The following is a 27,833-nucleotide window of genomic DNA, read 5'->3' as shown; positions in this document are numbered from 1 at the left end:
CCTCCCAAAAAAACCCCAAAAAACCCCAAAAAACCCCAAAATCCCATAAAATCCCATAAAACCCTATAAAGCCCTACAAAAACCCCATAAAACCCCACAGACTGACCGGCGGCCATGGCGTACTCCCGGTAGATCGGCAGCCGGAACAGCCCCACCCAAAACCCCAAAAATCCTCCCAAAAAAACCCCTAAAAAACCCCAAAATCCCATAAAATCCCATAAAACCCTATAAAAACCCTACAAAAACCCCATAAAACCCCACAGACTGACCGGCGGCCATGGCGTACTCGCGGTAGATCGGCAGCCGGAACGGCCCCACCCAAAACCCCAAAAATCCTCCCAAAAAAACCCCAAAAAACCCCAAAAAACCCCAAAATCCCATAAAATCCCATAAAACCCTATAAAGCCCTACAAAAACCCCATAAAAACCCCACAAACTGACCGGCGGCCATGGCGTACTCGCGGTAGATCGGCAGCCGGAACAGCCCCTCCAGCATGGCCAGGTTGGGGCGCAGCCCCGGGCAGGGACCCCCCCCGGATTTGGGGTCATCCAAAAGGATTTGGGGTCGGATTTGGGGTCGGGGTCAGATTTGGGGTCGGGTTTAGGGTCGGATTTGGGGTCACCCCAATGGGATTTGGGGTCGGATTTGGGGTCTGATTCTGGATCATCCCAATCAGATTTGGGGTCGGTCCTAGATTTGGGGTTGGGGTTGGATTTGGGGTCACCCCAATGGATTTGGGGTCAGATTTGGGGTCGGATTCGGGGTCGGATTTGGGGTCGGATTTGGGATCACCACCCCAATCAGATTTAGGATCATCCCCATGGGATTTGGGGTCGATTTTAGGGTCAGATTCAGGGTCGGATTTGGGGTCCCAATCAGATTTGGGGTCAGTTTTGGGGTCCCTCCAGGAATTGGGGTCAGTTTTGGGGTCGGTTTTGGGATCAGATTTAGGGTCGGTTTTGGGGTCCCCCCAGGATTCGGGGTGGGTTTTGGGGTCGTTTATGGGTCGGTTTCGGGATCAGATTTGGGGTCAATTTTGGGGTCAGTCCCAGATTTGGGGTCAGTTTTGGGGTCAGTTATGGGGTCAGGTTTGGGGTCAGGTTTGGGGTGGGATTTGGGGTGGGATTTGGGGCGGGATTTGGGGTCTCTCCCCGCGGCCCCGCGCCCGCCGGTGACGAAGGCCCCGAAGACGCCGATGCAGGAGATGCCGTGGGGGTGGGCGGGGAGCACGTAACTGCGCCCGGGGGGCAGGGGGCACTCCCGCACAACCTGGGGACATTTGGGGACAGTTATGGGATTTGGGGACATTGGGGACATTGGGGACATTTATGGGGTTTGGGGACATTGATGGGATTTGGGGACATCTATGGGATTGGGGACATTGGGGGTAACTGCACCCGGGGGGCAGGGGGCACTCCCGGACAACCTGGGGACATTTGGGGACATCGGGGACATTTATGGGATTTGGGACATTTATGGGGTTTGGGGACATTGGGGACATTTATGGGATTGGGGACATTTATGGGGTTTGGGGATTTGGGGACATTTATGGGATTGGGGACATTGGGGACATTTATGGGGTTTGGGGACATTTATGGGATTGGGGACATTTATGGGATTGGGGACATTTATGGGATTTGGGGGATTGGGGACATTGGGCACTCTGGGGACATCGGGGACATTGGGGTAACTGCGCCCGGGGGGCAGGGGGCACTCCCGACAACCTGGGGACATTTGGGGACATCGGGGACACTTATAGGGTTTGGGGACATTGGGGACATTTATGGGATTTGGGGACATTTATGGGGTTTGGGGACATTTATGGGATTGGGGACATCGGGGACATTGGGGGTAACTGCGCCCGGGGGGCAGGGGGCACTCCCGCACCACCTGGGGACATTTGGGGACATCGGGGACATTTATGGGATTTGGGGACATTTATGGGGTTTGGGGACATTGGGGACATTTATGGGGTTTGGGGGATTTGGGGACATCTCTGGGATTGGGGACATTGGGGACATTGGGGACATTGGGGACATTGGGGGTAACTGCGCCCGGGGGGCAGGGGGCACTCCCGCACCACCTGGGGACATTTGGGGACAGTTATGGGATTTGGGGACATTTATGGGATTTGGGGACATTGGGGACATTTATGGGATTTGGGGACATTTATGGGGTTTGGGGGACTGGGGACATTGGGGGACATTGGGGGTAACTGCGCTCGGGGGGCAGGGGCACTCCCGCACCACCTGGGGACATTTGGGGACAGTTATGGGACATTTATGGGATTTGGGGACATTTATGGGGTTTGGGGACATTGGGGACATTTATGGATTTGGGACATTGGGGACATTGGGGACATTGGGGACATTGGGGACATTGGGGTAACTGCGCCCGGGGGGGCAGGGGACACTCCCGCACCACCTGGGGACATTTGGGGACAGTTATGGGATTTGGGGACATTTGTGGGATTTGGGGACATTGGGGACATTTATGGGATTGGGGACATTTATGGGATTTGGGGGATTTGGGGACATTTATGGGATTGGGGACATTGGGGGTAACTGCGCCCGGGGGGCAGGGGGCACTCCCGCACCACCTGGGGACAGAGGGGACATTGGGGACATTTATGGGATTTGGGGACATTGGGGACAATTATGGGATTTGGGGACATTGGGGACATTGAGGGCATTGGGGACATTTATGGGATTTCGGGATTTAGGGACATTGGGGACATTTATGGGATTTCGGGATTTAGGGACATTGGGGACATTTATGGGATTTGGGGACATCTGGGGACATCGGGGATATTTGGGACATTTATGGGATTTGGGGACATTTGTGGGATTTGGGGACATTTGTGGGATTTTGGGGTTATCAGGGACATTGGGGTCATTGGGGACATTTGTGGGATTTGGGGATTTGGGGACATTTGGGGACATTAATGGGATTTGGGGACATTGGGGGGATTTGGGGACATTGGGGGGATTTTGGGGTTATCAGGGACATCGGGGACATTGGGGACATTTATGGGATTTGGGGATTTGGGGACATTTATGGGATTTGGGGACATTGGGGACATTTGGGGACATTTATGGGATTTGGGGACATTGGGGACATTGAGGGCATTGGGGACATTTATGGGGTTTGGGGACATTTATGGGATTTGGGGATTTGGGGACATTTGTGGGATTTTGGGGTTATCAGGGACATTGGGGTCGTTGGGGACATTTGTGGGATTTGGGGATTTGGGGACATTTGGGGACATTGGGGGGATTTGGGGACATTGGGGGGATTTGGGGACATTGGGGGGATTTGGGGATATTGGGGACATCAGGGACATTGGGGACATTAATGGGATTTGGGGATTTGGGGACATTTATGGGATTAGGGGACACTGGTGACATTTGGGGACATTTGGTGCCAGCGGCGCCGTTACCGTGATGGGGAAGTAGTCACAGAAATGGTCCCAGACGCGCCAGTTCCGCAGCCAGTCCCAGTGCCGGGGGCCTGGGGACAGCGGGGACAGCGGGGACATTGGGGACAGCGGGGACATTGGGGACAGCGGGGACATTGGGGACATTGGGGACATTGGGGACAGCGGGGACATTGGGGACACTGGGGACATTGGGGACATTGGGGACAGAGGGGACAGAGGGGACAGCGGGGGGATTGGGGACAATGGGGACATTGGGGACATTGGGGACAGCGGGGACAGCGGGGACATTGGGGACAGCGGGGACATTGGGGACACTGGGGACATTGGGGACAGAGGGGACATTGGGGACACTGGGGACATTGGGGACATTGGGGACATTGGGGACAGCGGGGACATTGGGGACATTGGGGACATTGGGGACAGTGGGGGCTTTGGGGACAGAGGGGACATTGGGGACAGTGGGGACAGCGGGGACAGCGGGGGGATTGGGGATATCAGGGAAGACACAGGCCTGGGGTGCTGTCCCCAACCCAAATGTCCCCAATGTCCCCTCAATGTCCCCAATGTCCCCTCAATGTCCCCAATGTCCCCAATCCCCCTCGATGTCCCAAATCCTCCCAATGTCCCCACTGTCCCCAATGTCCTCAGTGTCCCCCAGTGTCCCAAATCCCCCCAGTGTCCCCAAATCCCCAAAATCCCATTAATGTCCCCATTGATGTCCCCATCAATGTCCCCAATCCCCCCAATCCCCCCAATGTCCCCAATGTCCCCATCGATGTCCCCTCAATGTCCCCAATGTCCCCAATGTCCCCAGTCCCCCATCAATGTCCCCATTAATGTCCCCCCGGTGTCCCCACCTCGCTCGGGCTCGTGCCAGTCCCAGAGCCACCACCCCCAATCCCCCATTAATGTCCCCCATGTCCCCAATGTCCCCATCGATGTCCCCAATGTCCCCATCGATGTCCCCAAATGTCCCCACCTTGCTCGGGCCCGTGCCAGTCCCAGAGCCACCACCCCCAATCCCCCAATGTCCCCAATGTCCCCAATCCCCCATCAATGTCCCCATTAATGTCCCCATTAATGTCCCCAAATGTCCCCATTAATGTCCCCAATCCCCCATCAATGTCCCCATTAATGTCCCCATTAATGTCCCCAAATGTCCCCATTAATGTCCCCAATCCCCCATTAATGTCCCCATTAATGTCCCCATTAATGTCCCCATTAATGTCCCCATCAATGTCCCCATTAATGTCCCCATTAATGTCCCCATCAATGTCCCCAATCCCCCATTAATGTCCCCATTAATGTCCCCATCAATGTCCCCATCAATGTCCCCATTAATGTCCCCATTAATGTCCCCAATCCCCCATTAATGTCCCCATTAATGTCCCCATTAATGTCCCCAATCCCCCATCAATGTCCCCATCAATGTCCCCATTAATGTCCCCATTAATGTCCCCAATCCCCCATTAATGTCCCCATTAATGTCCCCATCAATGTCCCCATTAATGTCCCCAATCCCCATTAATGTCCCCAAATGTCCCCATTAATGTCCCCATTAATGTCCCCATTAATGTCCCCATTAATGTCCCCAATCCCCCATTAATGTCCCCAAATGTCCCCATTAATGTCCCCATCAATGTCCCCATTAATGTCCCCATTAATGTCCCCATCAATGTCCCCATTAATGTCCCCATTAATGTCCCCATCAATGTCCCCATTAATGTCCCCATCAATGTCCCCCATTAATGTCCCCATCAATGTCCCCATCAATGTCCCCATTAATGTCCCCAATCCCCCATCAATGTCCCCATCAATGTCCCCATCAATGTCCCCATTAATGTCCCCATCAATGTCCCCATCAATGTCCCCATTAATGTCCCCAATCCCCCATTAATGTCCCCATCAATGTCCCCAATCCCCCATTAATGTCCCCATTAATGTCCCCAATCCCCCATTAATGTCCCCAAATGTCCCCATTAATGTCCCCATCAATGTCCCCATTAATGTCCCCATTAATGTCCCCATCAATGTCCCCATTAATGTCCCCATTAATGTCCCCATCAATGTCCCCATTAATGTCCCCATCAATGTCCCCATTAATGTCCCCATCAATGTCCCCATCAATGTCCCCATTAATGTCCCCATCAATGTCCCCATTAATGTCCCCATTAATGTCCCCATTAATGTCCCCAATCCCCCATTAATGTCCCCATTAATGTCCCCAAATGTCCCCATTAATGTCCCCATTAATGTCCCCATCAATGTCCCCATTAATGTCCCCAATCCCCCATTAATGTCCCCAAATGTCCCCATTAATGTCCCCATTAATGTCCCCATTAATGTCCCCATTAATGTCCCCAATCCCCCATTAATGTCCCCAAATGTCCCCATTAATGTCCCCATCAATGTCCCCATTAATGTCCCCATTAATGTCCCCATCAATGTCCCCATTAATGTCCCCATCAATGTCCCCATTAATGTCCCCATCAATGTCCCCATTAATGTCCCCATTAATGTCCCCAATCCCCCATTAATGTCCCCAAATGTCCCCATTAATGTCCCCATTAATGTCCCCATTAATGTCCCCATTAATGTCCCCAATCCCCCATTAATGTCCCCAAATGTCCCCATTAATGTCCCCATCAATGTCCCCATTAATGTCCCCATTAATGTCCCCATCAATGTCCCCATTAATGTCCCCATCAATGTCCCCCATTAATGTCCCCATTAATGTCCCCATTAATGTCCCCATTAATGTCCCCATCAATGTCCCCATTAATGTCCCCATCAATGTCCCCATTAATGTCCCCATCAATGTCCCCATCAATGTCCCCATTAATGTCCCTATTAATGTCCCCACCTCTGTCGGGCCCGTGCCAGTCCCAGAGCCACCACCCCCAATCCCCAATCCCCCATTAATGTCCCCAATCCCCCATTAATGTCCCCAATCCCCCATTAATGTCCCCATTAATGTCCCCAATCCCCCATCAATGTCCCCATTAATGTCCCCATTAATGTCCCCATTAATGTCCCCATTAATGTCCCCAAATGTCCCCATTAATGTCCCCAATCCCCCATCAATGTCCCCATTAATGTCCCCATTAATGTCCCCATTAATGTCCCCATTAATGTCCCCAAATGTCCCCATTAATGTCCCCAATCCCCCATTAATGTCCCCATTAATGTCCCCATTAATGTCCCCAATCCCCCATTAATGTCCCCATTAATGTCCCCATTAATGTCCCTATTAATGTCCCCATTAATGTCCCCATCAATGTCCCCATTAATGTCCCCATTAATGTCCCCAATCCCCCATTAATGTCCCCATTAATGTCCCCATTAATGTCCCCATCGATGTCCCCATTAATGTCCCCATTAATGTCCCCATTAATGTCCCCATTAATGTCCCCACCTCTCTGGGGCCCGTGCCAGTCCCAGAGCCACCACCCCGCGTAGGTGACGGGGACGATCCAGAGCCGCGTCCGCAGCAGCAGCAGCAGCGCCAGCACCGAGCCCGGCCCTCATTTGCATATTAATTACCCTTAATCACCATTAATTAACATAACCCCCCGTCATTCCCCCCCTCCCGGCATTAATTACCCCTCATTATTGCCGCCCTGTTAATTGCAACCTCCCCTCTAAGGGTTAATTTTACCCTGCTCGTGTTAATGAATTCCCTGTTAATTAATTAATGAGTCTCCCCTCGCCGTTAATTGCCCTCATTGGAGGTTAATTAATCCCCGTTAATTGCGCTCTCCCTCCTAAGGGTTCATTTTCGCCCTTCCCCATTAATTAGCACGCTCGAATGAATTAATTCCACATTAATTAATTGATTATTATCCCTTCCAGGTTAATTACCCCCATGAATTGCCCCACTCGGGGTTAATTAACCCCCCCCCAGGCTTAATTACCCCCCGTTAATTGCCCCCGCCGCTTTTAACCCCATCAAGCAACTCCTCATTAATTAATTAATGACCCCCAGTCATTAACTGCTCGTCATTAATTACTCCTCCAAGGCTTAAACCCCCTCTCCAAAGGGTTAATTATCCCTCCCAGGGGTTAATTACCCCCTCAGACTTAATTAACCCCGTTAATTACCGCCCTTAATTGTCCCCACTACCTTTAAACCCATCAACTCCCTCTCTCCCTAATTAATTAACGCTTCTAATTAATTAATCCCCCCAATTAATTACTCCTCCAGGGCTTAAACCCCCTCTCCAAAGCGTTAATTAACCCTCGCAGTGGTTAATTATTCCTTAAACCCTAATTAACCCCGTTAATCACCGCCCTTAATTGCCCTCTCCACCTTTACCCCCATCAACATCTCCTTTCCTCATTAATTAACCCTTCAAATTAATTAACCACCAATTAATTAACCCTCTAGGGCTAAAATCCCCCTCCTCAGAGCCCTAATTACTCCTCCAACCCCTTAATTACCCTTAACGAACCCGCGCTAATTACCCGCGTTAATTGCCCTCTCCCCCTTTAACCCCATCAAAATCTCCTTTCCTCATTAATTAACCCTTCTAATTAATTAACCCCCCCATTAATTACCTCTCTAGGGCTAAAAACCCCTCTCCAAAGGGTTAATTATCCCTCCCAGGGGTTAATTATTCCTTCAACCCTAATTAACCCCGTTAATCACCGCGTTAATTGCCCTCTCCACCTTTACCCCCATCAACATCTCCTTTCCTCATTCATTAACCCTTCAAATTAATTAACCACAAATTAATTAACCCTCTAGGGCTAAAAACCCCCTCTCCAAAGGGTTAATTAACCCTCGCATTGGTTAATTATTCCCTCAACCTTAATTAACCCCGTTAATCACCGCCCTTAATTGCCCTCTCCACCTTTAACCCCATCAACACCTCCTTTCCTCATTCATTAACCCTTCAAATTAATTAACCCCCCCATTAATTACCCCTCCAGGGCTCAAACCCCCTCCTCAGCGCCCCAACCACCCCTCCAACCCCTTAATTACCCTAATTAGCGCGCGCTAATTACCGAGGAAGAGGAAGGTCAGCATCCACTGCAGCACGCACAGCGCCTGCAGCGCGGAACCAAAAGTCGCGGCCATCCCCGCGGGGCCGGGGGGGCACAATTTGGGGTGACACCGCCGGGGGGGGGTCCCGGAGCCTCGGGGGGATCCCCCAAAAATTTGGGGGGACCCCAAAAAATCGGGGGGAGACCCCAAAAAGCGGCCCCAAATCCCGGCGGGAGAGCGAGGGCGCCGCGTCCGAGCGAGCGCGGACTCTGCCCGGGGCGGGGACGGAGCGGGAGGGGCGGGGGGGCGGAAAAAGGGGGGGACCCCCCCTTGGGGAACCCCGAAATTTGGGGGGGAATCCTAAAAAAATGGAGCACCCCAAAAAAATCCCAACATCCTACAAAAATCCTAAAAAAATCCGGAAAAAAATCCTGAAAAAATCCTGAAAAAATCCGGTTAAAAATGGTGAAAAAATGGGAAAAAATTCAATTTTTTTGGGATTTAAAATGGGAAAATTTTGGGGATCCGCCCTTGGAGAACCCCAAAAATTTGGGGGGAAATCCTAAAAAAATGAAGCGGCCAAAAAAATCCCAAAATCCTAAAAAAATCCCATTAAAAAGTGACCTAAAATGAGGGAAAAACTTAAATATTTGGGGGTTTAAAGTGGGGGAAAAAAGGCGGGAAAATTTTGGGGTCCCCCCCTTGGAGAACCCCAAAAATTTGGGGGGAAATCCTAAAAAAATGGAGCACCCCAAAAAAATCCCAACATCCTACAAAAATCCTAAAAAAATCCTAAAAAAATCCGGTTAAAAATGGTGAAAAAAAGGGAAAAAATTCAATTTTTTTGGGATTTAAAATGGGAAAATTTTGGGGATCCGCCCTTGGAGAACCCCAAAAATTTGGGGGAAAATCCTAAAAAAATGGAGCACCCCAAAAAAAAAATCCCAAATCCTAAAAAAATCCTAAAAAAATCCTGAAAAAATCCGGTTAAAAATGGTGTAAAAATGGGAAAAAATTCAATTTTTTTGGGGATTTAAAATAGGAAAATTTTGGGGTTCCCCCCTTGGAGAACCCCGAAAATTTGGGGGAAATCCTAAAAAAATGAAGCGGCCAAAAAAATCCCAAAATCCTACAAAAATCCTAAAAAAATCCGGTTAAAAATGGTGAAAAAATGGGGAAAAATTCAATTTTTTGGGGATTTAAAATGGGAAAATTTTGGGGTTCCCCTCTTGGAGAACCCCGAAATTTGGGGGGAATCCTAAAAAAATGAAGCAGCCAAAAAAAATCCCAACATCCTACAAAAATCCTAAAAAAATCCTGAAAAAATCCTGAAAAAATCCGGTTAAAAATGGTGTAAAAAAGGGGGAAAATTCAAATTTTTGGGGATTTAAAATGGGAAAATTTTGGGGTTCCGCCCTTGGAGAACCCCAAAAATTTGGGGGGAATCCTAAAAAATGATCAGCCAAAAAAAATCCCAAAATCCTAAAAGAATCCCATTAAAAATCATCTTAAAATGGGGGAAAATCCAAATTTTTGGGGATTTAAAATGGGGGGAAAAAAGGGAAAAATTTGGGTTCTCCCCCTTTGGAGAACCCCAAAATTTCTCAAAATTTCCTAAAATCCCCCCAAAATCTCTTTAAAATCCCCTAAAAGCCCAAAAATCCCCCAAATCCCTCAAAATCCCCCCAAAATCCCCCAAAAAACCAGAATACACCAAATTTTAAATCAATTTATTGGGATTTCAATCCATTTTTGGGGCACAGAATTTTTGGGATTCCCCCCAAATTTTTGAGGGTTTTTGGTGGATTTGGAACCCCAAAAACCCCAAAAAATCCCCTAAAAAAATCTCAAAATTCAAGGTTTTTCCCTGAATTTTGAGGTTTTTTCCCTGAATTCTTTGGAGTTTTTTTCCCTAATTTTTTTGAGGTTCTTCCATAAATTTTTGGGGTTTTTTCCCTGATTTTTTTGGGGATTTTTTCCCCCAATTTTTGGGGTTCTTCCCTAATTTTTAGGTTAATTTTGGGGGTTTTTTCCTTGAATTTTGGGGTTTTTTTCCCTGAATTTTGGGGTTTTTTCCCTGATTTTTCAGAGATTTTTTTCCTATTTTTGGGGGGGTTCTTTCTTAATTTTTAGGGTAATTTTTGGGTTTTTTTTTCTTGAATTTTGGGGGGTTTTCTCCTGATTTTTTGGGGTTTTTTTTCCCTGTTTTTTGAGGATTTTTTGTCCCCTATTGTTGGGGTTCGTCTCTAATTTTTAGGGTAATTTTGGGGTTTTTTTCCTAAATTTTAGGGAGGTTTTCCGTGAATTTTTTGAGATTTCCCCACCCCTAATTTTTGGGGTTCTTCCCTAATTTTTATGGCAATTTTGGGCTTTTTTCCCCTGAATTTTGGGTTTTTTTCCCCGATTTTTCAGAAACTTTTCCCTAATTTTGGGGGTGTTCTTCCCTAATTTTTAGGGTAATTTGGGGGGTTTTTTCCCCTTAATTTTGGGGGGTTTTCCCTGATTTTTTGGGGGGTTTTTTTCCTGCTTTTTGGGGATTTTTTTCTCTAATATTTGGGGTTTTTTTCCTATTTTTGGGGTCAATTTGAGGGGGTTATTCCGGAATTTTGGGGGGTTTTCCCTGAAATTTTTGGGGTTTTTTTCCCCCTAATTTTTGGTGTAATTTTTGGGTTTTTTCCCTGATTTTTGGGGTTCTTCCCTAATTTTTAGGCCAATTTTTGGGGTTTCCCCCTGATTTTTGGTTTTTTTTTTTTTCCTGAATTTTTTGGATTTTTTGGAAATTTTGGGGTTTTTTGAGATGCTCTCCTGGACGCAGGTGGGACATTGGGTGGTTGTTGGTGACACGGGTGACACAGGTGACATGGGTGACACGGTGACACAGGTGACACAGGTGACACGGTGACACAGGTGACATCAGATGGAGATGCTCTCCTGGACACAGCCGGGCTCCAGGTGACACAGGTGACACAGGTGACACAGGTGACATGGTGACACAGGTGACATGGTGACACAGGTGACACGGTGACACGGTGACACGGGTGACACAGGTGACACGGTGACACGGTGACATCAGATGGAGATGCTCTCCTGGACACAGCCAGGCTCCAGGTGACACAGGTGACACAGGTGACACGGTGACACGGTGACACAGGTGACACAGATGACACGGTGACACAGGTGACACAGGTGACACTGGTGGCCCTTGGTGACATCAGATGGAGATGCTCTCCTGGACACAGCCGGGCTCCAGGTGACACAGGTGACACGGTGACACAGGTGACACAGGTGACACAGGTGACATGGTGACACAGGTGACACGGTGACATCAGATGGAGATGCTCTCCTGCACACAGCCGGGCTCCAGGTGACACAGGTGACACGGTGACACAGGTGATGTTATTGGGTGGTTGTTGGTGACACAGGTGACACGGTGACACGGTGACACGGTGACATCAGATGGAGATGCTCTCCTGCACGCAGCCGGGCTCCAGGTAGGGGTAGGGCAGGGCCAGCGCCGCGTTCCGGGCGCGGATCCGCTCCGAGATGGCGGCCAGGCGCGCCCGGAACGCGGCCAGCAGGCGCCGCGGGGCCCGCCCGGCCAGCAGGTCCTGCGAGCGCGAGCCCAGGGGACGCTGGGGACATCAGAGGGACATTGGGGACATCAGAAGGACACCATAACACCCCCTCCATGTCCCAGCAGGTCCTGGGAATGCGAGCCCAGGGGACACAGGGACAGAGGGGACATTGGGGACATCAGAGGGGACATCAGAGGGACATCACAACCACCCCTCCATGTCCCAGCAGGTCCTGCGAGCGCGAGCCCAGGGGACGCTGGGGACAGAGGGGACATTGGGGACATCAGGGGACATCAGGGGACACCATAACACCCCCTCCATTGTCCCAGCAGGTCCTGGGAACGCGAGCCCAGGGGACACAAGGGACACTGGGGACATCAGAGGGGACATCAAAAATGGGGTCACAACCACCCCTCCATGTCCCAGCAGGTCCTGTGAGCGCGAGCCCAGGGGATGCTGGGGACATCAGAGGGGACATCAGAGGGGACATCAGAGGGGACATCAAAACCAGGGTCACCATGAGGTTCACAACCCCATGGTGTTCCTGTCCACCTCAATGTCCCCAATGTCCCTGTTCCCAATGTCCCCACTGTCACAAATGTCCCCAGTGTCCCCCCCCAGTGTCCCAAATTCCCCCAATGTCCCCCAATCCCTGCAATGTCCCCAATGTCCCAAATATCCCCAGTGTCCCCAGTGTCCTCAATGTCCCCAGTGTCCCCAATCCCCTCAGCGTCCCAAATCCCCCCAATGTCCCCAGTGTCCCCAATGTCCCCATTTCCCCCCAATGTCCCCAATGTCCCCAATATCTCCAGTGTCCCCAGCCCCCGCAATGTCCCCAATTCCCCCAATGTCCCCAGTGTCCCCATAAATGTCCCCAAACCCCCTGCTGTCCCCTTGCTGTCCCCAATCCCCCAATACCCCCAATGTCCCCAATGTCCCCGCTGTCCCCGCTGTCCCCATTGTCCCCTCACTGTCCCCACTGTCCCCAATCCCCCAATGTCCCCAGTGTCCCCAATGTCCCCGCTGTCCCCGTGTCCCCTCTCACCGGCTCTCCCCCCTCGTAGCTGACCACGCTGATCAGGGCCAGCAGGGCCCCACTGTCCCCAATGTCCCCAGTGTCCCCAGTCCCTCAATGTCCCCAATGTCCCAAATCCCCCAACATCCCCAATGTCCCCAATGTCCCCAGTGTCCCCAGTCCCCTCACTGTCCCTGCTGTCCCCAATCGCCTGCTGTCCCCACTGTCCCCTCACTGTCCCAAATCCCTCAATGTCCCCAATGTCCCCAATGTCCCCAATCCCTCAATGTCCCCAATGTCCCCAATCCCTCAACATCCCCAGTGTCCCCAGTGTCCCCAGTGTCCCCGTGTCCCCTCTCACTGGCTCGCCGCCCTTGTAGCTGACCACGCTCAGCAGGGCCAGCAGGGCCCCACTGTCCCCTCGCTGTCCCCAATGTCCCCAATGTCCCCAATCCCTCAATGTTCCCAATGTCCCCACAATGTCCCCAATGTCCCAAATCCCCCAACATCCCCAATGTCCCCAATGTCCCCAGTGTCCCCAGTCCCCTCACTGTCCCTGCTGTCCCCAATCGCCTGCTATCCCCACTGTCCCCTCACTGTCCCAAATCCCTCAATGTCCCCAATGTCCCCATTGTCCCCATTGTCCCCTCACTGTCCCCAATGTCCCCAATCCCCCAATGTCCCCAATGTCCCCAGTGTCCCCTCACTGTTCCCTCTCACCAGCTCGCCGCCCTCGTAGCTGACCACGCTGAGCAGGGCCAGCAGGGCGCCGCTGTCCCCAATGTCCCCCATGTCCCCAATGTCCCCAATCCCCCCAATGTCCCCAATGTCCCCAGTCCCCTCACTGTCCCCAATGTCCCCAGTCCCCTCACTGTCCCCAATGTCCCCAATCCCCCCAATGTCCCCATTGTCCCCAGTGTCCCCTCACTGTCCCCTCTCACCGGCTCTCCCCCCTCGTAGCTGACCACGCTCAGCAGGGCCAGCAGGGCGCCGGTGGCCTCGGGGGACGGCAGCGTGGCCACCAGCAGCTCCTCGCTGGCCTCGTCCTCGCTGCCCGGCGGCGGCCGCTGCAGCGTGCCCGGCGTGTTGGGCATCCAGGCCGCGTAGTCGTACTGCGGAGGGGACAGCGGGGTCACCCGGGGGTCACTGGGGTCACCTGGGGTCACCTGGGGTCACTGACCCCTAAACTGCCCCAAGGTCACCATGGGGTCATGGGGGTCACTGACCCCAAGCCGCCCTGGTGCCACCTCAGAGTCACAGGGTTCAGTCAGGTCCCATGGGGTCACTGACCCCAAAACTGCCCCAAGGTCACCTGGGGGTCACTGACCCCCAAACCACCCTGGGGTCACCTGGGGGTCACTGACCCCAAAACTGCCCCAAGGTCACCTGGGGGTCACTGACCCCAAACCACCCTGGGGTCACCTGGGGGTCACAGACCCCAAAACCACCCTGGGGTCACCTGGGGGTCACTGACCCCAAAACTGCCCTGGGGTCACCTGGAGGTCATGAGGTCACAGGGGTCACTGACCCCAAAACCACCCTGGGGTCACCTGGAGGTCACAGAGGTCACTCGGGTCCTACTGGGGTCACCTGGGGATTGTCACATCCCTGTGGCCACCACGGGGCCACCTGGGGTCACTCAGGGGTCACTCAGGTCCCATGAGGTCACCTGGGGGTTGTCACATCCCTGTGGCCACCACGGGGCCACCTGGGGTCACTCAGAGGTCACTGAGGGTCGTCACATCCCCACGTCCTCGGTGGCCACCAAGGTGGGGCTGGTGGCCACAGCTGAGCCTGACGGCCACGCCCGGCTGTCTCCCTCCCCCCAGGTGTGTCCCCAGTGTTCTCAGTGTCCCCAGGTGTGTCCCTCCCCTCGGTGTCCCCATTGTCCCCAGTGTCCCCAGGTGTCCCCGGTGTCCCCAATCCCCCCAGTTGTGTCCCCAGTGTCCCCTCGGTGTCCCCAGTTTCCCCAGTGTCCCCAGGGTGTCCCCAATGCCCCCGGTGTCTCCATGGTGTTCCCAGTGTCCCCCATGGTGTCTCCATTGTCCCCAATGTCCCCAGGTGTGTTCCCAGGTGTCCCCAGGTGTGTCCCCAGTTTCCCCGGTGTCCCCAATGTCCCCAATCCCCCCAGGTGTGTCGCAGGTGTATCCCCACCTGTCCCCAAGTGTCCCCAGGTGTCCCCAGGTGTGTCCCCGGTGTCCCCAGGTGTGTCCCCAGTGTTCTCAGTGTCCTCAGTGTCCCCAGGTGTGTCCCAGCTGTCCCCAGGTGTGTCCCCAGGTGTGTCCCAGCTGTCCCCAGGTGTGTTCCCGGTGTCCCCAGGTGTGTCCCCAGTGTCCCAAGGTGTCCCCAGGTGTGTCTGTATGTCCCAGGTGTGTCCCCAGGTGTGTCCCCGCTGTCCCCAGTGTCCCCAGGTGTGTGCCCAGTGTCCCCAATCCCCCCAGTGACCCCAGGTGTGTCCCAGGTGTCCCCAGGTGTGTCCCCAGGTGTCCTCAGGTGTGTCCCCAGTCCCCCCAGGTGTGTCCCCAGTGTTCCCAGTCCCCCCAGGTGTGTCCCCAGGTGTGTCCCCAGGTGTGTCCCCAGGTGTGTCCCCAGGTGTTCCCAGTGTCCCCAATGTCCCCAGGTGTGTCCCCAATGTCCCCAGGTGCCACCTGGCCGCTGTTGACGGCCGCGTGCCGGGCGGAGCAGCAGAAGATGATCATGGTCAGGAACTTCACCAGCTCGGGGCGGCCGCAGAGCCTGGACGGGAACCCTGGGGACACAGGGGACAGTGAGGGGACATTGGGGACATTGGGGACATTGGGGACATTGGGGACACAGGGGACATTGGGGACATTGGGGACATTGGGGACATTGGGGACACAGGGGACATTGGGGACATTGGGGGCATTGGGGACATTGGGGACACTGGGGACATTGAGGGGACATTGGGGACAGTGGGGACATTGGGGATATTGGGGACATTGAGGGGACATTGGGGGGATTGGGGGGACATTGGGGACAGTGGGGACTTGGGGACATTGGGGGACATTGGGGACAGTGGGGACATTGGGGGACATTGGGGACATTGGGGACAGAGGGGACAGTGGGGACATTGAGGGGACATTGGGGACATCACCCAATGGCGCATGGCACTCAACAGGGGATGGCACCGGCCAGGTGATGTCACACACTGAAATCGTGTCACCCACCACAGCGATGTCACCCACCACGGGCCACCTGGCCCTTGGCCATGGATGTGAGCGGGGCCACCCCGCGACTTGACCACAACAGCCACAACCATGACCATGACGTGACCATGACCACACCATGACCATGACTTGACCATGCCATGACCATGACTGTGAACATGACCGCAAACATGCCATGACCATAACCACGATCATATCATGACTACAACCATGACCACGCAATGACCACAACCATGACCATGACTTGACCATGACCATGACTTGACCACGACCATGACCACGACCATGAATTGACCATGAATTGACCATGACCATGCCATGACCATGATTGTGACCATGACATGACCATGACCATGACCATGCCATGACCATGAATTGACCATCACCACAATCATGACCATGACATGACCATGACCACAGCCATGACCAGGCCATGACCATGACTTGACCATGACCGTGACCATGACATTACCATGACCATGACCATGAGCACAACCATGACCATGATCACGTCCATGACCATGGCCATGAATTGACCATCACCATGACCATGACTTGACCATGCCATGACCATGCCATGAACATGACCATGACGTGACCATGACCATAACCATGACCATGGCCATGACCATGACCATAACCATAACCATGATCACGTCCGTGACCATGCCATGACCAGGAATTGACCATCACCACAATCATGACCATGACCATGACCACAACCATGACTTGACCATGCCATGACCAAGCCATGACCACGTCCATGCCCATGACCATGATCACGTCCATGACCATGACTGTGCCATGACCATGACCACAACCATGACCATGACCAAGACCAAGACCAAGCCATGACCAAGACCATGATCATGTCCATGACCATGCCCCGTCCATGACATGACCATGACCACAACCATGACCGTGCCACGACCATGAATTGACCATCACCATGACCCTGCCATGACCATGACTGTGACCACGACCATGACCACGACCGCCACCCATGACGCCACGCCCCCGTGTCCCCTGCTGTCCCTGTCCCCGCCGTGTCCCGTACCGCTCTCCTCGTTGCCCAGGACGCCGTAGGTGAAGATCTCGCCCACCCACTCCTGCAGCTCCTCGTCCTCGGCCACCTCCGCGTCCCCGGCGTAGAACAGCGCCACGATCCCCTCCACGTAGCTGGGACACCGCGGGGACGCCGGTGACACCGGGGACACGCCCCCGCCACCCCGCGTCCCTGTCCCCGTGTCCCCACCATCACAGGTGTCCCTGTTCCCGCTGTCACCTCCCTGGGGTCCTTGTCCCCATTGTCCCCACTGTCCCCACTGTCCCCACTGTCCCCATCACTCCCACCCCACTGTCCCCGTCTCTATGTCCCCATTGCCCCCATCCCATTGTCCCCATTGTCCCCACCGCTGCCACCTCCCTGTCCCCACCATCCCCATCCCATTGTCCCCATTGTCCCCCTCCCCAATGTCCCCGCTGTCCCTACCCGTGGATGGCGTCCCAGATGTCCCCATTGTCCCCATCCCACTGTCCCCAATGTCCCCAATGTCCCCGCTGTCCCCATTGTCCCCCATTGTCCCCACTGTCCCCACTGTCCCGCTGTCCCCACCCATGGATGGTGTCCCAGATGTCCCCAATGTCCCCAGTGTCCCAGTGTCCCCAGTGTCCCCAATGTCCCCAATGTCCCCATTGTCCCAGTGTCCCCACCCGTGGATGGCGTCCCAGATGTCCCCATTGTCCCCAGTGTCCCCAGTGTCCCCAATGTCCCCTCTGTCCCCACTGTCCCTCTGTCCCCACCCGTGGATGGCGTCCCAGATGTCCCCACTGTCCCCACTGTCCCCAATGTCCCCAATGTCCCCATTGTCCCCACTGTCCCCAGTGTCCCCACCCGTGGATGGCGTCCCAGATGTCCCCAATGTCCCCAATGTCCCCAATGTCCCCAATGTCCCCCTGTCCCCACCCGTGGATGGCGTCCCAGATGTCCCCAATGTCCCCAGTGTCCCAGTGTCCCCAGTGTTCCCAGTGTTCCCAGTGTCCCCACTGTCCCAGATGTCCCCAGTGTCCCCAGTGTCCCCACCCGTGGATGGCGTCCCAGATGTCCAGCGCGTCGTCCCTGTAGTGGTAGCCGGGGATGTCCCCAACGCCGCGCGCGGCCACGTCATCGGGGACACAGAGCTCGCGCAGCGTCAGCGCCGCCGTGCCGCGGGCCACCAGCGCCAGCGTGCCCTCGCGGCCCACCGCGGTGGCCTGGGGACAGGGACACCCTCAGTGCCACCCTCGGTGTCACCTGTGTCCCACCGCGGTGGCCTGGGGACAGGGACACCCTCAGTGCCACCCTCGGTGTCACCCTCAGTGTCACCTGTGTCACACCGCGGTGGCCTGGGGACAGGGACACCCTCGGTGTCACCTCCCTGTGTCCCACCGCGGTGGCCTGGGGACAGGGACACCCCCTGTGTCACCTGTGTCACCTCCCGGCCCACCGCGGTCGCCTGGGGACAGGGACACCCTCGGTGTCACCCTCAGTGTCACCCTCAGTGTCACCTGTGTCACACCAAGGTGGCCTGGGGACAGGGACACCCTCAGTGTCACCCTCGGTGCCACCCTCAGTGTCACCTCTGTCACCTCCCGGCCCACCGAGGTGGCCTGGGGACAGGGACACCCCCTGTGTCACCTGTGTCACACCGAGGTGGCCTGGGGGGGACAATGCCACCCTCAGTGTCACCTGTGTCACCTCCCTGGGGACAGCGCCACCCTCAGTGTCCCCAGGGGGACTGAAAGGTCTGGTGACACTGAGGGGGACACTCAGACGTCCAGGTGACACAGGTGACACCCAGGTGACACAGGTGACACACAGGTGACACACAGGTGACACAGGTGACACACAGGTGACACTCACCTGGTCGATGATGCCGCCGGGGCTCAGCAGAGTGTCAGTGACACAGGTGACACAGGTGACATACAGGTGACACTCACCTGGTCGATGATGCCGCCGGGGCTCAGCAGCGTCACACAGGTGACACACAGGTGACACACAGGTGACACAGGTGACACACAGGTGACACTCACCTGGTCGATGATGCCGCCGGGGCTCAGCAGCGTCACACAGGTGACACACAGGTGACACACAGGTGACACAGGTGACACACAGGTGACACTCACCTGGTCGATGATGCCACCGGGGCTCAGCAGCGTCTCCCGCGCCAGGATGTTGATGTGGAAGGTGAAACGCACGTGGGGCAGCAGGAGCTGGGGACAGGGACAGTGGGGACATTGGGGACAGCGGGGACACTGGGGACACTGGGGACATCCGTGGGGATTGGGGACATTGCGGACAGCGGGGACAATGGGGACACTGGGGACAGCAGGGGGATTGGGGACAATGGGGACACTGGGGGGATGGGGGACATTGGGGACATTAATGGGGACATTTGGGGATATCGGGGGGATTGGGGACACTGGGGACATTGGGGACATCAGTGGGGACAATGGGGGAACTGGGGACATTGGGGACACTGGGGACACTGGAGGGTTGGGGGCACTGGGGATACTGGGGACATTGGGCACATTAATGGGGACATTAATGGGGACATTGGGGACATTGGGGACATTTAGGGAATTTGGGACATTAATGGGGATATTGGAGACATTGGGGACATTGGGGAGATTGGGGACATCGGGGACATCGGGGACATTAATGGGGATATTGGAGACATTGGGGACATCGGGGACATTAATGGGGACAGTGGGGACATTATGGGGATTGGGGACATTGGGAGGACATTGAGGGGATTGGGGACACTGGGGACATTGGGATATTGGGGACATTGGGGACATTAATGGGGATTGGGGGATTGGGGACACTGGGGGAACCTTGGGGACATTTGGGGACATCAGGGGGATTGGGGACACAGGGGACACTGGGGACATTTATGGGGACATTGGGGACATTGGGGATAGTGGGGACATTAATGGGGACAGTGGGGACATTGGGAGGACATTGAGGGGATTGGGGACACTGGGGACATTGGGGACATCGGGGGGATTGGGGACATTGGGGACATTGGGGGACATTGAGGGGATTGGGGACACTGGGGACATTGGGGACACCAGGCAGTGTATTTTGGGTCGATTTGGGGTTTTTGGTGCATTTCTTTGGGTTAAGGGGCAGATTTTGGCGTCAGGGTTGGGTTTTTGGGATGGGGATTTCGGGGTGCAGGTTTTGGGATCGGGGTGCCGTTTTTGGGTTCAGGATTGGGGATTTCGGGACAGGAATTTCAGGGTGCAGTTTTTGGGGTGGGGGTTCATGTTTTGGGGTCCCGGGGGGTGCATTTTTTGGGGTACCTGGTGCACGGGGTGCGCGGCGGGCAGGTGAAGGCTTTGGGGTCAGGATTGGGGATTTCGGGGTGCAGTTTTTGGGGTCAGGGTTGGGGATTTTGGGACGGGGATTTTGGGGTGCAGTTTTTGGGGTCGAGGTGCATTTTTTGGGGTGGGGGTGCATTTTTTGGGGTACCTGGTGCACGGGGTGCGTGGCGGTCTATTTTGGGTGCAGTTTTTGGGGTCAGGATTGGCGATTTCGGGATGGGGATTTCAGGGTGCAGTTTTTGGGGTCAGGATTGGGGATTTCGGGATGGGGATTTCGGGGTGCAGTTTTTGGGGTGCAGTTGCCGTTTTTGGGGTACCTGGTGCACGGGGTGTGCGGCGGGCAGGTGAAGGCTTTGGGTCTATTCTGGGTGCAGTTTTTGGGGTCAGGATTGGGGATTTCGGGATGGGGATTTCAGGGTGCAGTTTTTGGGGTCAGGATTGGGGATTTCGGGATGGGGATTTCAATGTGCAGTTTTTGGGGTCAGGATTGGGATTTCGGGACGGGGATTTCAGGGTGCAGTTTTTGGGGTCAGGATTGGGATTTCGGGACGGGGATTTCAGGGTGCAGTTTTTGGGGTCAGGATTGGGATTTCGGGACGGGGATTTCGGGGTGCAGTTTTTGGGGTGCGGTTGCAGTTTTTGGGGGTACCTGGTGCACGGGGTGCGCGGCGGGCAGGCGCTGGGTGGCCACGGCGAAGGCCTCGGCCAGGAAGTGGCCGTGCAGCAGGTGCGTCACCATCTCGTGCAGCACGAAGTGCGCGCCCCTCACCCACAGCTTGGCCAGGGCCCAGCCCCGGCCCCCGGCAACGAAAATGGGGGAGCCCGGCCCGGGGCGCTGGGACAGCTGGGGGGACACCGTGGGGACAGTGGGGACATCGGGGGGATTGGGGACAGTGGGGACATTGGGGACGTTGGGGGACATTGGGGACATTGGGGATATTGGGGACATTGGGGATATTGGGGGATTGGGGACACAAAGGACACAGAGGACATTGGAGGGATTTGGGACATTGGGGACGTTGGGGACAGTGGGGACATTGGGAGGGTTGGGGATACTGGGGGGATTGGGGACACTGGGGACACAGGGGACAGAGAGGACATTGGGGACATTGGGGTCAGTAGGGGACACTGGGGACATTGGGGACAGTGGGGGGATTTGGGACAGTGGGGACAGTGGGGACACAGGGGACATCGGGGGGATTGGGTGGATTTGGGACATTGGGGACAGTGGGGACACTGGGGACACTAGGGACATTGGGACACTGGGGGATTGGGGACATTGGGGACATTGGGGACACTGGGGACAGCGGGGAAACTGGGGACCCTGGCCCGCAGCGCTGGGACAGCTGGGGACACAGGGGACATTGGGGACACTGGGGACACCCAGGGGACACCGAGGGGACTGGGGACATTGAAGATATCGGGGACATCGGCGACACTGGGTACATTGGGGGGATTGGGGTCACAGGGGACACTGGGGTCACTGGGGACACTGGGGACATTGGGGACAGTGGGGACATTGTGGCCATTTGGTGCCATCTGGGGACACTTGGGGACACAGAGGATATTTGGGGACGCAGAGAGAGCATCTGTGGCCATCTGGGGACACTTGAGGACACGTGGGGACACGTGGGGACACGCGGGGCCGTACCTGGATGGCCACGGGCAGGAGGCGGCCGCGGGGGCAGAGCCAGAGCAGGCACAGGGGGGCGGCCACGAACTGGGGGTGCCCCCCGATGGTGCCCGTGGGGAGCCCCTCCAGCAGCGCGTAGTCGGCCAGGAACACGCGCCCGGCCTGCGCCCCAAGGGGGACCCCAAAGTGAGGAGCCCGAAATGGAGACCCCAAAGCGAGAACCCCGAAATGGGGACCCAAAATGGGAACCCCGAAAGGGGACCCCAAAGTGAGGAGCCCGAAATGGGGGACCCCAAAGTGAGAACCCCGACAGGGGGACCCCAAAATGGGAACCCCGAAATGGAGACCCCAAAGCGAGAACCCCGACAGGGGGACCCAAAATGGGAACCCCGAAAGGGGACCCCAAAGTGAGAACCCCGAAATGGGGGACCCCAAAATGGGAACCCCGAAATGGAGACCCCAAAGTGAGGACCCCGAAATGGGACCCCAAAGTGAGAACCCCGACAGGGGGACCCCAAAGTGAGGACCCCGAAAGGGAGGACCCCAAAGTGAGAACCCCGACAGGGGGACCCCAAAGTGAGGACCCCGAAAGGGAGGACCCCAAAGTGAGAACCCCGAAATGGAGACCCCACAGACACCCCCAAAGTGAGAACCCCGAAATGGGACCCCAAAGTGAGAACCCCGAAATGGAGACCCAAAATGGGGACCCCAAAGTGAGAACCCCGAAATGGGACCCCAAAGTGAGAACCCCGAAATGGAGACCCAAAATGGGAACCCCGAAAGGGGACCCCAAAGTGAGAACCCCAACAGGGGGACCCCCACAGACACCCCCAAAGTGAGAACCCCGAAATGGGACCCCAAAGTGAGAAACCCAAAATGGAGACGCCAAAGTGAGAACCCCGAAATGAGAACCCCGAAATGGGACCCCAAAACTGAGAAACCCCGAAATGGGGACCCGCCATACACCCCGAAAATGAGAACCCCGAAATGGGGACCCCCAAAGTGAGGACCTCGACAGGGGGACCCCAAAGTGAGAACCCCGAAATGGAGACCCCAAAGTGAGGACCCCGAAAGGGGGGCCCCCCATACACCCCCAAAGTGAGAACCCCGAAATGGAGACCCCACAGACACCCCCAAAGTGAGGACTTCCGAAAGGGGACCCCAAAGTGAGAACCCCGAAATGGGGCCCCCCATTACACCCCCAAAGTGAGAACCCCGAAATGGGGACCCCCCAGACATCCAAAAAACGGGGGCCCCCGAAAATGAGAACTCAGAAATGCGGACTCAAAGTGGGGACCCCGAAATGGGGACCCAAAATGAGAACCCCGAAATGGGGGCCCCAAAGTGAGAACTCTGAAATGGGGACCCCAAAGTGAGAACCCCGAAATGGGGACCCGCCCATACACCCCGAAAATGAGAACCCCGAAATGGGGGACCCCAAAGTGAGAACTCTGAAATGGGGACCCAAAATGGGGACCCCGAAATGGGGACCCAAAATGGGAACCCCGAAATGGGGACCCCCCCAGACACCCCGAAAATGAGAACCCCGAAATGAGAACCCCCCCAGGAACCCCCAAAAATGGGAACCCAACCCCCCCCCGACCCGACCCTCGCACCCAGGAACTCCCAAATCCCGGGGTCCCCCAAATCCCGGGGTCCCCAAATCCTGGGGTGCCATCACCCCTATGTTTCCCCCCAGGGTTTTGGGGTGCTTGGGGGATTTTGGGGGATTTGGAGCTTGGGGGATTTTGGAGTTTGGGGGATTTGTGTTTTTTTTATGTTTTTGGGGTGATTTTTTGGGGTGATTTTGGGGTATTTTGTGTTCCCTCACCTCCATCTCCTCCTTCAGGGACGTCCCCGTGCCCAGGCTGGCGGCCACCAGGGGCTTGGTGTTTGTTTGGGGTTTTGGGGTTTTTAGGGTTTTGGGGTATTTTGGGGTATTTTTGGGGTATTTTTTGGGGTATTTTTGCGGTATTTTTGGGGTATTTCGTGTTCCCTCACCTCCATCTCCCGCTGCAGGGACATCCCTGTCCCCAGGCTGGCGGCCACCATGGGCTCGGTGTTGTTTGGGGGTCTTTCTTTGGATTTTGGGGTTTTTGATGTTTTTGGGGTGGTTTTTACGGTTTTTGGGGTGGTTTTTACGGTTTTTGGGGTATTTTTGGGGTATTTTGTGTTCCCTCACCTCCATCTCCTGCCTCAGGGACGTCCCCAGTGCCCAGGCTGGCGGCCACCATGGGCTCGGGGTTTGATTGGGGTGTTTGGGGTTTCTGTTTAGGATGATTTAGGGTTTTTGGGGTATTTTTGGGGTTTTGGTGTTTCTGTGTTCCCTCACCTCCATCTCCCGCTGCAGGGACGTCCCCGTGCCCAGGCTGGCGGCCACCATGGGCTCGGTGACCGGGAAGTTGGGGGGCAGGCGGGGGCAGCGGCGCAGCAGGACGGGGTTCACCCGCTCAGGAACTGCTCCCCGAAAAACGCGTCCTCCTGCCAGTGCCGCACCACGTACTCTGGGGACACAGGGACACTGGGGACGTTGGGGACACCTGGGGACACCTGGGGACACTGGGGACACCTGGGGGACATCTGGGGACACCCAGAGACACCTCCAGGACATCTGGGGACACTGGGGACGGGACACCTTGGAGACATTTGGAATAACTTTGGGGACATCTGGGGACATTGGGGACACCTCAGAGACATCTGGGGACAGCTCAGAGACACCTCCAGAACATCTGGGGACACCTTGGGGACACCTCCAGGACACTTGGGGACACTCCATGGAGACCTTGGGACATTGGGGGAAACCTGGAGACACCTTGGGGACACCTTGGGGACACTGGGGACACCTCAGGGACAGCTCAGGGACACCTCCAGGACATCTGGGGAGACCTCAGAGACACCTTGGGGACATTGGGGACACCTCAGAGACACCTGGTGGGACACCTTGAGGACACCTCCAGGACATCTGGGGACACCTCGGGGACACTGGGGACACTGGAAACACCTTGGGGACACCTTGGGGACATCTGGGGACACCTCGGGGACAGGTCAGAGACACCTCCAGGACATCTGGAGACACCCAGAGACACCTTGGGGACAATGGGGACACCTTGGGGACACCTCCAGGACACTTGGGGCCACTCCATGGAGACCTTGGGACATTGGGGGAAACCTTGGGACACCTTGGGGACACCTTGGGACACCTTGGGGACACCTTGGGGACATTGGGGACACCTTGGGGACACCTCGGGGACATTTGGGGAAACCTCAGAGACATTTGGGGAGACTTGGGGACACCTGGGGACACCTTGGGGACATTTTGGGATACCTGGGGACACCTCAGGGACATCTGGGGACACCTTGGGGACACCTCAGGGACACCCGGGGACACCTTGGGGACACTTCTTGGACACCTGGGAACACCTAGGGACAGCTTGGGGACACTTCTGAAACACTTGGGGACACCTGGGGGGCATTGGGGACACCTGGGGGATATTTGGGGACACCTGGGGTACACCTTGGGGACATTTGGGGACACTGGGGACAGGGGGTGGCACCCACCACTGATGGGGGTCCCGGGCCCCTCGAGCGCCGCCCGAACGTCCCCAAAGCTGCGCCAGGAGCCCCCGGAGCGGAGCCCCCGGAGCCGCACCCGGATCTGCCTGCGGGGACACGGGGACACTGGGGACACTGGGGACACCCAGGGGACATCGAGGGGACATTGGGGACACCGAGGGGACATCGAGGGGATTGGGGACACTGGGGACACTGGGGACACCCAGGGGACATCGAGGGGACACTGGGGACACTGGGGACATTGGGACAGTGGGGGGACAGTGGGGACACCCAGGGGACATTGGGGACATTGGGGACACTGGGGACAGAGGGGACACTGGGGACACTGGGGACACCGAGGGGACATCGAGGGGATTGGGGACATTGGGGACAGCGAGGGGACACTGGGGACACTGGGGACACTGGGGACATTGGGGACACTGGGGACATTGGGGACACTGGAGGGATTGGGGACACCCAGGGGACGTTGGGGACATTGGAGACACCCAGGGGACATCGAGGGGATTGGGGACAGTGGGGGACATTGGGGACAGTGGGGACACAGGGACACTGAGGGGACACTGGGGACACTGGGGACGTTGAGGGATTGGGGGCACTGGGGACATCGAGGGGACATCAGGGACATGGGGACACTGGATTTGGGACACTGGGGGCATTGGGGACATTGGAGGGATTGGGGACACTGAAGGGATTGGGGACATTGGGGACATTGGGGACACTGAGGGGACATTGGGGAGATGGGGACATGGGGACACCCAGGGGACATTGAGGGGATTGGGGACAGTGGGGACATTGGGGACACCCAGGGGACACTGAGGGGACACTGGGGACATTAGGGACAGTGGGGGCATTGGGGGGATTGGGGACACTGAGGGGATTTGGGACACTGGGGACACCCAGGGGACACCAAGGGGACACCTTGGGGATTGGGGGCATTGGGGACACCAAGGGGACATTGGGGACATTGGGGACGTTTGGGACGTCGAGGGATTTGGGGACATTTTGGGGGGTTGGGGACACGAAGGGTGGGGACATTGGGGGACACCCAAGGACAAGGAGATGGGTGGGGGTGGCCGGGACCCTCAGGGACCCCATTGACCCCCCACTGACCCCCATTGACCCCCATTGACCCCTGTTGACCCCGTTGATCTCCATTGACCCCCGTTGACCCCGTTGATCTCCATTGACCCCCAAAGACCCTGTTGACCCCCACTGACCTCTGTTGACCCCCATTGCCCCCCAATGACCCCCATTGACCCCCGTTGATCCCCATTGATCTCCGTTGACCCTATTGAGCTCCGTTGAACGCCCGTTGACCCCCATTGACCCCATTGTCCCCCAATGACCCCTGTTGACCCCCAATGACCCCCGTTGATCCCCGTTGACCCCCACTGACCCCTGTTGACCCAGGATGACCCTCAATGACCCCTGTTGACCCCCGTTGACCCCTATTGAGCTCCGTTGAACGCCCGTTGACCCCCATTGACCCCATTGTCCCCCAATGTCCCCCGTTGACCCCCATTGACCCTCCTTGACCCCCATTGACTCATGATGACCCCCATTGACCCCCATTGACCCCCACTGCCCCTCACTGACCCTTTCTGACCCCCATTGACCCCCATTGCCCCTACTTGAACCCTGATGACCCCCATTGACCCCCATTGACCCCCGGTGACCCCCGATGACCCCCGGTGACCCCCCGTTGTCCCCTCCCGGTGTCCCCCCACGGTGGCACTGACGCGGCGGCGGCGCGCGCGGCCAGCTGGGCGCGGTGCCCCAGGGGGAAGCTCAGCGTGGGCGACAGCTTGGGGGTCGGCTCCCGTGACGTCACCGGCTCCTCTGACGTCACCGTCGGCCCCCTCTGACGTCATCGGCCCTGGTGACGTCACCGTCGGGGACTCGGGCGGCGACGCCGGCGGGGGCGTGGCCGGAGGGGGGCGTGGCCGGCGGGGGTGGCCACGGGCACAGGGCCGGGGGCAGCGCCCGGAGACACCAGGGCCAGCCCGGGGCGTAGGGAGCCCACCTGGCAGAGTGACCAGAGTGACCAGAGTGAC

At 56.3% G+C, this 27,833-nt stretch overlaps 2 protein-coding genes and 1 long non-coding RNA gene across 4 annotated transcripts; all 3 read right to left on the bottom strand.

Annotated features, from left to right (window-relative positions):
* Window positions 1–42: 42 nt before the first annotated feature.
* On the bottom strand, window positions 43–8,706 carry LOC135292057 (diacylglycerol O-acyltransferase 2-like). 2 transcript variants are annotated; one of them, XM_064406304.1, is made up of 5 exons: window positions 8,448–8,706; window positions 6,856–6,963; window positions 3,441–3,511; window positions 1,149–1,270; window positions 43–542 (listed from the first exon to the last, which is right to left on the bottom strand). In XM_064406304.1, exons 1-5 carry the CDS (start codon window positions 8,518–8,520, stop codon window positions 398–400), a joined length of 519 nt encoding a protein of 172 aa, XP_064262374.1. In that variant the 5' UTR covers window positions 8,521–8,706; the 3' UTR covers window positions 43–397. The 2 variants fall into 2 exon arrangements, with proteins under 2 accessions (XP_064262374.1, XP_064262373.1); XM_064406303.1 differs by lacking the exon at window positions 43–542 and having other exon boundaries at window positions 948–1,270.
* Window positions 8,707–11,879: 3,173 nt separating this feature from the next.
* On the bottom strand, window positions 11,880–24,258 carry LOC135292060 (hydroperoxide isomerase ALOXE3-like). Its single transcript, XM_064406306.1, has 9 exons — window positions 24,208–24,258; window positions 22,225–22,368; window positions 21,223–21,417; window positions 19,371–19,457; window positions 18,289–18,458; window positions 17,263–17,384; window positions 15,666–15,766; window positions 13,959–14,129; window positions 11,880–12,059 (listed from the first exon to the last, which is right to left on the bottom strand). The coding sequence occupies exons 1-9, from the start codon at window positions 24,256–24,258 to the stop codon at window positions 11,880–11,882; spliced, it is 1,221 nt and encodes a 406-aa protein (XP_064262376.1).
* A 292-nt stretch (window positions 24,259–24,550) lies between these two features.
* On the bottom strand, window positions 24,551–27,611 carry LOC135292056 (uncharacterized). Its single transcript, XR_010354613.1, has 3 exons — window positions 27,519–27,611; window positions 25,765–25,865; window positions 24,551–24,710 (listed from the first exon to the last, which is right to left on the bottom strand). It is a non-coding gene; the product is annotated as an uncharacterized LOC135292056 (long non-coding RNA).
* Between the last annotated feature and the right edge of the window lie 222 nt (window positions 27,612–27,833).

Source organism: Passer domesticus, unplaced genomic scaffold (assembly GCF_036417665.1).
Source record: "Passer domesticus isolate bPasDom1 unplaced genomic scaffold, bPasDom1.hap1 HAP1_SCAFFOLD_189, whole genome shotgun sequence".
NCBI classification, from domain to species: domain Eukaryota; kingdom Metazoa; phylum Chordata; class Aves; order Passeriformes; family Passeridae; genus Passer; species Passer domesticus.
Note: the sequence above shows the minus strand (reverse complement) of the source record. Positions and strands in the feature narration are given on the sequence as shown.